Here is a 12,160-nt window from a genome sequence, read left to right as displayed (position 1 = left end):
TACGCCGAGACCGAACCGTCTCGATGCAGGAGTTACCGGATTGATTTGGGATGAATAACCTGATATCCCAGGACGGTGCTCGACTCGTCCTGCTGGACTCCCACTAAGTACTCACCTCACCTGATTATAATTCCACCCCCCAGGACCCGCTTCGCCCCCTGCTCGGCACAGATGTCCTAAGGTATGTTCCGCACGTCCTGAGCCAAAATCATGTTGGAGTGCCTCTGGCGAGCTGCCTCCAGCCATGGCATCTAGACCGTCCATTCGAGTGGCGCCGCCTTCCTCCCGGTTAAGTCGCAGGGTGCTGTTCATCTTCAGTCTGTCCCTTTGCTTCACGTACCTGTTCTACAACCTCCTTTTCTGCGCCCACCCCATCATGCAGAGACCGCTTGGCTTCGCGGAAGATCGAGCATGTTACTTGATGCAAGCCGTGCCGCCCAAGAAACTCCTGCACAAGTCCCAGTACTGTGCAAACGAGGTGCCGGCGGCTAAGAGCCGCGGCGGAGGGGGCCAAGAGCAAGGCGGTCTCCCCCAAGCGGACCCTGCCGAGGAGCGCCCTACCAACAGGGCGCTCACCCCGGCGGCGCTGGCATCGCCTTCCCACCCGCGGGACAGGAGCGGCAACGCCACTGCCAGAGTGGGCAACAAGCGACTGCCACGGGCTATCATCGTCGGCGTGAAGAAAGGAGGCACGCGGGCCGTGCTGGAGTTCATCCGCGTCCACCCCGACGTGAGAGCACTGGGCACCGAGCCTCACTTCTTCGACAGACACCATGAAAAAGGCCTGGACTGGTACAGGTAAAGGTGTTGGGCCGGTACCGATTCGGTATAGGCAGCGAGTCGAATGGGGGCACTATGGGCATAAGGTGGGAATTGGCTGGGCACAGTATGGATACTGTTTAGGTTCAGTATGGGCAATATCCAATATAAGGTTTCAGTACAAATGTGCTACTGGTGTAATCAGTGAAAAGAGTGGTTGTGGACTGGGTAAAGAATGGATATGGTTATGGGTGACATGTGGGTATGATAGGGCAGGTCTGAGTACAACATAAGAATGCAGATAGGCACAATGCATAGGGCACAGGCATGTCTCTAGGTTGAATGATATGGTCATGGTTATGGGTACAATCTGATGCAGTAGGGGTATAATCTGTATATGACCTTAAACCTGCTCTAGGTATGTCAATAAAGACACAATATTATTATGGTATGGGCAAGGCTTGGACAATGGATATATTATGTGCATGGTATAGGGATAGTTTGACAATAAACAGAGAATGGACATGGTTCAGGAACACAATTGGCATGGTTCAGTATTGCTACAGTCATGTTCTCTCTGATAGTGCAGAATGGGTCAGGTTATCCATACCATACCACCATGTGTTTGGAATGGTTACAGGTACGGTATGGCGTAATGTCAATATGACTCAGGTTTGGGCATGGGTGGTGTGAATAGACATACTTACTGGTGTAGAATTGGCATTGAATAGCCATGGTTATAGGTGTGCTACAGATATGTTATTGGCACATTATGAGTATTGAATGGGAATGATTATAGGACCCTGATTGGCATGGTGTGGACATGGTTACTGATGCCAGATGGTAACATAAAGTTGAGCACGGTCATTGATGCAGCATGGGCACAGTCTGGGGTCTCTGTCGGTCAGAGTTGACCATGGATATTCCATCCTAGCTGATCTAGATATACAAGCCTGGGCAGTATGATATGGAGAGCAAGCTTTGCCTGTGTAGCAGGCTCCCAATACAGTTGGTACCAACAGCGTGGCACCAATACAGCAGAGCCCAATACAGTTGATACCAGCAGCGTGGCACCAATACAGCAGAGCCCAATACAGTTGGTACCAGCAGCGTGGCACCAATACAGCAGAGCCCAATACAGTTGGTACCAGCAGCATGGCACCAATACAGCAGAGCCCAATACAGTTGGTACCAGCAGCGTGGCACCAATACAGCAGAGCCCAATACAGTTGGTACCAGCAGCGTGGCACCAATACAGCAGAGCCCAATACAGTTGGTACCAGCAGCGTGGCACCAATACAGCAGAGCCCAATACAGTTGGTACCAGCAGCATGGCACCAATACAGCAGAGCCCAATACAGTTTGGTACCAGCAACGTGGCAGGAGTTGCCAGTCAGCATTGAACTCAATGTAGGACTGCCTTAGGGCATGGCTCGGACACAGAATGGGCATGGTTAAAGGTATAGCCCAGATTTGCCATGGGCATAATCACAGGTGTGGTACAGGTAGACTCTGGGTGAGGTGAGAGGTGCTGGATGCACTGTGTGTGCTGAGTGTGTTTTAGCACTGTGTAAAGTATGAGCATGATTACAGATACAATATGAGCATAACTGGGGCACAGTCGAAGTAGGGATTGGACATGGCAGGGCTTGATCTTACCAAACATTGGGCAAACTAAATGAGCAGCAACAGTGTGGGACAGGAATTTCTAGATTATATGAAGTGGGAACAAGTCTGTTTATAAAGTGCTATGTGTAATGAGAAAGGGTTAATCTGCTAGTTAAGGACCTTTAGTGAGCAGTGATCATCGTATGATAGAGTTTTACATTAAAACTCTAAGTGATTTAATTTAAACTTAAATCTGAATGAAGTGAGTTAGAAAGGCTCAAATTGTGGACTGGCTGTTGTAGTTTAAACAGCTACGCTGAAAGTTATGACATAAACAAGCAATGGGTGAACCTCTAAAGAATTAATACTTGCCTACCAGCAATATATTATTTTAGGATATATAAAATGACTTGAAAAATGGTCGAGCAGTAGCTAACAATATCAAAGATGAAAATAAACAGCAACAGTGAAAGTTGATAGCATTTCTGAATTCTGCAAAGAAGAACCAAGGCATTGATATGGAAAGATAAACATTATATGAAGACACAAAGAAACTGTGGAGCTCGAATCTGGAGCAAAAAAAAATAGCTGGAGGAGATCAGTGGGTCAGGCAGCATCTGTGGAAGGAAATGGACTGCCAACGTTTCAGGTCGAGCCCCTTCCTCATAGAGGAAGTGGCCAGTAAAAGAGGTGAAGGCAAATAGAACAAAAGCTGGCAAGGAATGGGTGGATCTAGTTGACAAGAGATGATAGCTAATATGAGAATGGACTAGTGAAAAAAATAAAAACAAAGAAAAATAATAAAATTTAGCTTGTCTGTAGAACTTCCATTGAAAAGTAACTGGAAAAGATCTGCTAAAATGTGGGTCCCTTAAAGAGTAAGACTAGAGAAATAATCTCAGGAAATAAGTAAGTGGCAGAGAAATTAATTACATTTTGTGTCTGTCTTCACAGGGAAAAAGGACACAGTAAATCTCTTGGAAATAGTAGAGGGCAATAGGTCAGCTGTGAATGATGAGTTGAAATAAATTCCCTTTGATAAAAGCTAAGATAGAAGAAGATATCCTTGCAAGATTTAAAGGCACTAAATCCCTTGGAACTATATCATAGGGTGTTGGAGAAAATGGCTATAGAAATACTGGATGCATTTCCAAGTTTCATATAATCTAGAATGACTCCTGTGCATTAAAAGATAATAAACATAACCCCAGTCTTTAGAAAAGGAAGGAGAGTGAAAATAAGGAACTATAGTCCAATCAGCTTTAAAAAAACACTCCAGAGATAATAGTAAGGTTTGGTAGAGTCAACAGAAAGTTAGAAAAGAGAGATTAAAATGGTAATTACTAGAATAGATCAGCATGAACCATTTGATGGGGTGTATTTGTTTAATCAGAAACCTTCAATATAGTGCCACACACAATTACAGTGCCTGTATTAGGGGCATTATTTTAGTGTGAACTGAGAATTAGTTAATGCACATAAAACAAAAGGGAAAAAACAGATCATTTTCAGGCTGTGAAGTTATAATAGATAAGTGCCAGACAGGTACATGTATATATTGGGGTCCTAGCAGTTCATTCTACACTTTATCGGTGATTTGGATGCTGGGATCAAGTGTAACACATCCTGGTGAGTTGACAATTCAATGGTCAGTGACATTATGGACTGCAATGAGGATACAGATGAATCTCAATGAAACATCTATCTGTTGAAACCCGTTTCCAACCTCCTCATAGCCTGAACTGTCACTCTGTACCCTTATTCCAGTCATTGAACAAGTGGGCCCCACCACTGATCCCTACAGCATTCCACTTGTCATAGTCTTCCAGCCCATAAATGTTCTCTTTATTCCTACCTTTTGTTTTCTGTCTGTTAACCAGTCCACAGCAGAAGGTTCATGGTAGGTTCATGGCAGGCAGAAATATTAATGTCATCTGCTCTAGTAGAAGAAATAAAATGATAGAGTTATTTTTCAAAAGCTGAGAAAAAGAAAGCTGTTCAAGTTCGGAGAGACCTGGGTGTCCCTGTGCATGAATCAATAAGTTAACATGTAGGTACAGTAAGCAACTAGCAAAGCAAACATATCTTGCCTTTACCGCAGGATGATTTTGAGTACAAGGGTAGAAGCATCTTGCTTCAATTGAACAGGGTCTTGAGAAGGAGACTGTGCCTGACAGGGTAAATGTAAAGCTGGTATTTCCTCTGAAAGGTGTGGCTGAAACATAGGGGCACAATCTGTCCATAAAAGAGCAGCTATTCAAGACAGAAATGAGAAGAAGTGTCTTCGTCCAAATCATAGTGAATCATTGTCATTCTCTATCTCAACTGTCAATGCTCAGTTGCTGGGTATATTCAAGACAGATTAACGGAATCAAAGGATATAGTTTTAATGCAGGAAAATGGAGCTGAGATAAAGGCTCAGAAATTGAATGGTGAAGAGCAGAAACCGCGGGTTAAGTGGCCTGTTTCTGCTCCTGTATCTGGTTCTTATACGCACAGTGTGGCAATAATACGATGCCATTTAGAAAAGCAGTTGGAGCATAACATAGGCATGGTTAAAGAGACAGGTTGGATGTGATTATAGGCACTACGTGAGTGTGTAGCAGACTGTAGATACAGAACGGGAGTGATATCACTTTGATTATAGTTACAGCAGGGGCTTGGTATGGTATGAGAAGAGTATAGTACAATATGAAAAGGATATTTAGTTTATTTTTTTATTTATTGAGGTACAGGATGGAATAGCTCCTTCCAACCCCTCGAGCTGCGATAACCAGTAATCCCACCAGTTTAACCCTGGCCTAATCACGGGACAATTTACAATGGCCAATTAACCAACCAACCCGTACGTCTTTGGACTGTGGGAGGAAAGCGGAGCGACACAGGAAACCCACATGGTCACAGGGAGAACGTACAAACTCCTGACAGGCAGCGGCAGGAATTGAACCCCGGTCGCCTGCACTGTAAAACCACTACACTACCATGCCACCTAATTATAGGCGTCTTGTGAGCACAGTATGGATATGGTCATAGGACTGGTATGGATAGGGTTACATGTGAAGAATAGGAATGGTACTGGCATGGTTTTGCCACAGCATTGATATGGTTCACATTGATGTGGTTATACACTGAGAACGGGAATGCTGTGATCGTGATTATGGGTTCATCGTAGGCATGTTCATGGGCACAGTTTGAGCAGGTTCGTAAGAAGCGTGTGGATCTGCTATTCTGTAGGCTTGGTTAAAGATACAGATAGGAATGCTATGCACCTAGTTATAGGTGCCATTTGGGAATGAAATGGGTATGGCTTGCAGTGCGGAGAGGCCTGGCTCTACCTGTTGATTGGTATGAGATGTGCTCTGTGACTTGGTATGAACAGTTATGGTAATACTTTGGATTCAGTATGGGAATAACTGGACACTTTACAGTCGTTGATTGATTAAATAAGTTATTTGCTGGAGCTTGGTAAACTCTGAAAGCAGCTCTAATTCTGTTTCAATGTGGGAGGATGGAACCCAGCCCAGATGGGTTGGTCCTCTCATTGATCAATGTCATAAATATTAAGTGCTGGAACTAAGGAAGCAATGTAGGAAAAAATTTTAATTTGTGATTTGACTAATCTTGAACATTTCTGTTCTAATTTAAGGATACGGAAGCTTCTCATCAATGCTTGTCTTATTTATTCTTAAAATTGTAACATTAAAAAATATATCCTTTTTATGAGCACTGTAATCCAAAAACAATTAGAAATACGTATACAGCCATCTCACAATGATTGCAATGAATGAATTCTGTGACGAGTTTATTCCACGTTCCAACCTTTCCTTCCTCCGTTTATTCTCTCATTCTCTTTTACTTTCTCTTCTTCCCTCCTTTCCTAGAGCTCTCTCTTCTCTTCCTTCCCACCTACTTCTCCCACTCTTAACCTTTCCTTCTCTTCCCCTCTCCCCCTCTCCCCCTCTCTCTCTCCTTGTTTCAAAAATAAATTGGGTAACTAGTTAAAAGATAAACTGTAGCCAGTCCAATGGCTGACTGGGGAATCTCCCATCCTAGCTGAGCAGTTACCTGCATGGAACAAAATTAACCTCAGGGCAGCTATACTGTGTGAGCCAGAACTCACTTCATTGGCTCCAGACTAGAGAGGGAAACAAGATTGTGACCCTTAAAAGGAAAATGTTCACAAGATGAATAATGATTCGGCCTTGACTCTGATCTCCCCACGGACATATGCATTACTGATATTTGCTGTCTGATGCCACGTGTGAGAACGTGAGGAGCAGCACTATCTCACTGGGATCTGCATTCCTTTGGAGAAAAGCTGGAAAAAGGAGGGGAGAAGATTAAAGAGCCTCATCAGGAACTGCAGTCAGTTTCCATATCAGACTCTGTGAAGTAGGTCAGTTTCTCCCAATGCACAACTAATCCATTCACAGAGTCTTGTTTATGTATATCAAAACAACAGCATTAAATAAAGCAGAGGCCAGACTAAATCAAAATGTAAGATATCAATTCCTATGCTTGAAACATCTGCTATGGTGATGTTCTACTTAGGAAGTCAGCTGAGCCACAGGGAAGGAATTCCATTGTTCAAATGTGACCATTAAAGCAATGGTCGTGTCCCACAGGGCAGACTGGTTTGAAATGGACCCTCTGTGACACCGTTGTAATTTCAGGGCTTGGTTGAGTTACTGCACTGGACATACCTCACCCTCACTAACAGTCTCACCCTTTTCCTCAACAACCCCCATTCCCAATGCTCCTACCAATAAATGAATTCACATGTATCTGCAAGCTAACGTGGGGACATTGGAAATGTGGGGGAAATGAAAGAACGGGACTAGCACAGATGGTTGTTTGATGGTCAGTGTGGACTCAGTGAGCCCTGGGGCCTGTTTTTCTCTGTATAGCTGTATGGACCTACAGCTAACTTTGGCCCACTGCTTCGAGCACAGCACAAAATAAATGTTACAAACAAAGCACTGTTGGTTTTGTCATGAAGTACTGGGCAAGTATTGCTAGATGGCACTGAAGTAGTTTAATTCTCTAATACACTTTGCCTGTGGTAAAGGATAGACGGGTGGGCATTAATGGACTTAGACCATAAGATATAGGAGCAGAAGTAGGCCATTCGGCCCATTGAGTCTGCTCCGCCATTCCATCATGGGCTGATCCAATTCATCCAGTCATCCCCACTCCCCTGCCTTCACCCCATACCCTTTGATGCCCTGGCTAATCAAGAACCTATCTATCTCTGCCTTAAATGCACCCAATGACTTGGCCTCCACAGCCACTCGTGACAACAAATTCCACAGATTTACCACCCTCTGACTAAAGTAATTTCTCCACACCTCAGTTCTAAATGGATGTCCTTCAATCCTGAAGTCGTGCCCGCTAGAATCCCCTACCATGGGAAATAACTTTGCCATATCTAATCTGTTCAGGCCTTTTAATATTTGGGATGTTTCTATGAAATCCCCCTCATTCTCCGGAACTGCAGGGAATACAGCCCAAGAGCTGCCGGACGTTCTTCATACGGTAACCCTTTCATTCCTGGAATCATTCTTGTGAATCTTCTCTGAAGCCTCTCCAATGTCAGTATATCTTTTCTAAAATAAGGAGCCCAAAACTGCACACAATACTCCAAGTGTGGTCTCACGAGTGCCTTATAGAGCCTCAACATCACATCCCTGTTCTTGTATTCTATACCTCTAGAAATGAATGCCAAGATTGCATTTGCCTTCGTCACAACCGACTCAACCTGGTGGTTAACCTTTAGGGCATCTTGCACAAGGACTCCCAAGTCCCTTTGCATCTCTGCATTTTGAATTCTCTCCCCACCTAAAGAATAGTCTGCCCCTTTATTTCTTCCACAAAAGTGCATGACCATACACTTTCCAACATTGTATTTCATTTGCCACTTCTTTGCCCACTCCCCTAAACTAACTAAATCTCTCTGCAGGCTCTCTGTTTCCTCACCACTACCTACTCCTCCACCTATCTTTGTATCATCGGCAAATTAAGCCACAAATCCATTAATACCATAGTCCAAATCATTGACGTAGATCGTAAAAAGGCAGTGGTCACAACACCGACCCCTGTGGAACTCCACTGGTAACCGGCAGCCAGCCAGAATAGCATGCCTTTATTCCCACTCTCTGTTTTCTGCCAACCAGCCAATGCTCCACCCATGCTAGTAACTTCCCTGTAATTCCATGGGCTCTTATCTTGCTAAGCAGCCTCATGTGCAACACCTTGTCAAAGGCCTTCTGAAAATCCAAGTACACCACGTCTACTGCATCGCCTTTATCTACCCTGCCTGTAATTTCTTCAAAGAATTGCAATGGGTTTGTCAGGCAGGATTTTCCTTTCATGAAACCATGCTGGCTTTGGCCTATCTTGTCATGTGCCTCCAGGTACTCTGTAAACTCATCCCTAACAATCAATTCCAACAACTTCCCAACCACTGATGTCAGGCTAACAGGTCTATAGTTTCCTTTCTGCTGCCTCCCACCCTTCTTAATAGCAGAGTAACATTTGAATTTTTCCAGTCATCTGGTACAATGCCAGAATCTATTGATTCTTGAAAGATCATTGTTAGTGCCTTCGCAATCACATCAGTTACTTCCTTCTTTCTCTCACCAAATTTGTCCCTAATCTTGTTGAGAGATTGGAACCAATGAGTATTCTTTGCTCAGTGAGATCATGGGGCACTCATTAATCAGTATGAGTTGCTACAGTTACCTATGCAACACTCAGCGCTATCACCTCCCATTCGTCTAGGGGAAATCGCCATCTGCCCGCCAAACTGTGTCTCATGTTTGAGTAGATGCCGTGTAATGCACTCCAGTACAAACCCCACAACGTAAAACATCAGACAGTACACAAGATACGATTAAATGATTGCACTTTATAAATCTTACAGTGACTATGTGGTTAGCAGGGAAACAAATATAAAAGAAAAAGGTGCCACACTTCTCAGAGTTAATCAGTTTCTGCACAATCGTTGGAGCTCAAGGAACAGAGTCTTCTCTCCTCCATTCGATCTCCTCCGAACTCCTCGACCCTCGGACTGGGACCAACCACGGTGGTCCACCAGAGCACTTCCCGCACGTCCTTCCTCTTCACCTCTCCTCGCTGAAATCCCACGCACTCACTCAGGTTCCCACACATACAGATAGAATAACATGACTTCCATTGGTTAGTTCTCTGTTATCTATAGTTACAATCCAAACATTTCAGCTACAAAGAACATTACCTCATCAGTTAACTTTACAGAGAAGCCATCTTATTATTAGCAGTTAACAGTTAACATTACAGTTAATATTACTGAGAACCCTACATTCTCCCCCAACCGAATTTAGTCATGCCCTCATGACACTCAGATAATTCGCCAACCCTTCCTGCAAAACACAAAGCCCGATCCAAGTGCAGAAAGCAGTGACAGAACTCCCCAGAACAGTAGAGATCACGCCCTGCTCCCCAGGTGCTATCTCCCGGCAGGAGTTGGGAGAACTTCACGTTCTGGTCATACCTCCTCTTATTTCCCCAACTCTGCCTGGCAGCCGCCACCCCAGCCGATACGTAAGCCCTTTTCAGCTCTCTCCTCATATCAGACACATACCTCAAGCAAGGCTTTGGCTGTACATCACCCGCATCAGACCCGAAACAGAGGTCAATGGGCAATCTCACATCGCGCCCAAACATCAGATAATAGAGCGAATACCCAGTAGCTTCATTGTGTGTACAGCTGTAACAGTGAACCAGATGCCTAATATGTTGACTCCATCTGTTCTTCTTGCTGATCTCCAGAGTCCCGAGCATGTCAAGCAAGATCAGATTAAACCTCTCAGGCTGGGGATCGCCTTGCGGATGATAGGGCGTGGTCCTCGATTTCTCAACCCCAGCAAGCCCAGTAACTCATAGATGAGCTTACTCTCAAAGTCCCATCCCTGGTCACTATGTATCCGCCGGGGAAGGCCATAATGCATGAACTACTTCTCCCATAACACTTTTGCCACCGTAGTCGCCCTCTGGTACTTGGTCGGAAAAGCCTGAGCATATCTAGTGTAGTGGTCCGTGATGACTAAGACATTCACCGTGTTGCTGGCATTGGGTTCTATGGACAGAAAATCCATACACACCGGGTCCCGGGGCCCTGCACTCTGCAAGAGTGACAGAGGAGCGGCCCGTGTAGGCAGTGTCTTCCGGCGTATGCAGCGAATGCACGACTTGCAGTACTCTTCATCCTCCGACTTCATTCAGGGCCAGTAAAACCGATCTCTGAGCAATCCATAGGTCTTCTCCACCCCCAAAGGTCCAGAATCATCGTGCAGTGACTTCAATGCAATCTTCCGATACTTCTCAGGCAAGACCAACTGCCAGCACCAAGGTCGGTCCGGGGGTGACGTGAGCTGGTATAAAATTTGGTTCCTCAACTTCAAACGAGGCCATTCCCTGAGTAATGGAGGCACCGAAACGTATTTCGTCTTCTCCACCCGCGCCATATCCCCCTTCTCCACTGCGTACCAGACTGTGCCAATGCCCAGGTCATCTTGCTGAGCAGCGGCCACTTCCCCAGGATTTAACTCCGGCAGCTGCTTGGTCTTCAGAGCAGTCAGGTCACAGTAAACTGGGGGTAGGGCATCATCAGGAGCCCCCAGTGGGTCCACTGCGTGATCCGGCCTCTCCTTTTCCTCGGCCTTCATGGTGATAGCAAACTGACACATGGCCTTCACAGCCGGGGCAGGATTGCTCTCCCATTCCTCGTCCCTATCCAGTCCTTCATGCACCCGTCGGGACAAAGCCTCCGCATCAATGTTCCAGCTGCCTGGCCGGTACTTCAGGCTGAAATCATGTACAGACAGTGCCGCCAACCACCGATGGCCTGTAGCATCCAGTTTCACCGAGGTCCGGACGTAAGTGAGAACCGGTACAAACCCCGCAACGTAAAACATCAGACAGTACACAAAGTACGATTAAATGATTGCACTTTATAAATCTTACTGTGACTATGTGGTTAGTAGGGAAACAAATATCAAAGAAAAGGCGCCACACTTATCAGAGTTAATCAGTTTGTGCACAATTGTTGGAGCTCAAGGAACAGAGTCTTCTCTCCACCATTCGATCTCCTCCGAACTCCTCGACCCTCGGACTGGGACCAACCACGGTGGTCCAGAGCACTTCCCGCACGTCCTTCCTCTTTGCCCCTCCTCGTCGAAATCCCGCGCACTCACTCAGGTTCCCACACATACAGATAGAATAACATGACTTCCATTGGTTAGTTCCCTGTTATCTATAGTTACAACCCAAACATTTCAGCTACAAAGAACATTACCTCATCAGTTAACTTTACAGAGAAGCCATTTCATTATAACACTACAGAGCATCCATTTTATTATTAGCAGTTAACATTACAGTTAATATTACTGAGAACCCTCCACCTCTCTGTTGGCTCCAGCACAGTGAATGACACACTCAACCCAGAGTCTGCAAGTTCTCCTTGATGGATCTGAGTTTGTTGTCCTGACTAGTGCGTCTTCGCTGGACTGTGGAAGTGATGCTTTGTCAGAAGCACTACTTTCTAGGTTGGTTACCAAGGCCATAACTAGCCTACACTTACCAAAGACCCTGAGATACAGGAACAGAATTAGACTGTTTGGCTCATCGGGTCTGGTCTGCCAGTTCATGATGGCTGATCAATTTTTCTTCTCAGCCCCAATCTCCTGCCTTCTCCCCATATCCCTTCATGCCCTGCCCAATCAAGAATCTATCAACCTTTGTCGTAAATATACAT

General features: G+C 45.2%; 1 protein-coding gene across 1 annotated transcript in view; it reads left to right on the top strand.

Moving 5' to 3' along the window:
- Positions 1–244: 244 nt before the first annotated feature.
- Positions 245–12,160, top strand: part of hs3st2 (heparan sulfate (glucosamine) 3-O-sulfotransferase 2) — a 273,340-nt gene continuing 261,424 nt past the window's right edge. Inside the window, exon 1 of the mRNA XM_072269476.1 lies at positions 245–798. Coding sequence (XP_072125577.1) covers positions 245–798 — 554 coding nt within the window. The remainder of the gene's footprint in view (positions 799–12,160) is intronic.

Source organism: Mobula birostris, chromosome 9 (assembly GCF_030028105.1).
Source record: "Mobula birostris isolate sMobBir1 chromosome 9, sMobBir1.hap1, whole genome shotgun sequence".
NCBI lineage: Eukaryota > Metazoa > Chordata > Chondrichthyes > Myliobatiformes > Myliobatidae > Mobula > Mobula birostris.
The sequence above is the reverse complement of the archived record's forward strand: the minus strand, read 5'-3'. Positions and strand labels throughout refer to the sequence as shown.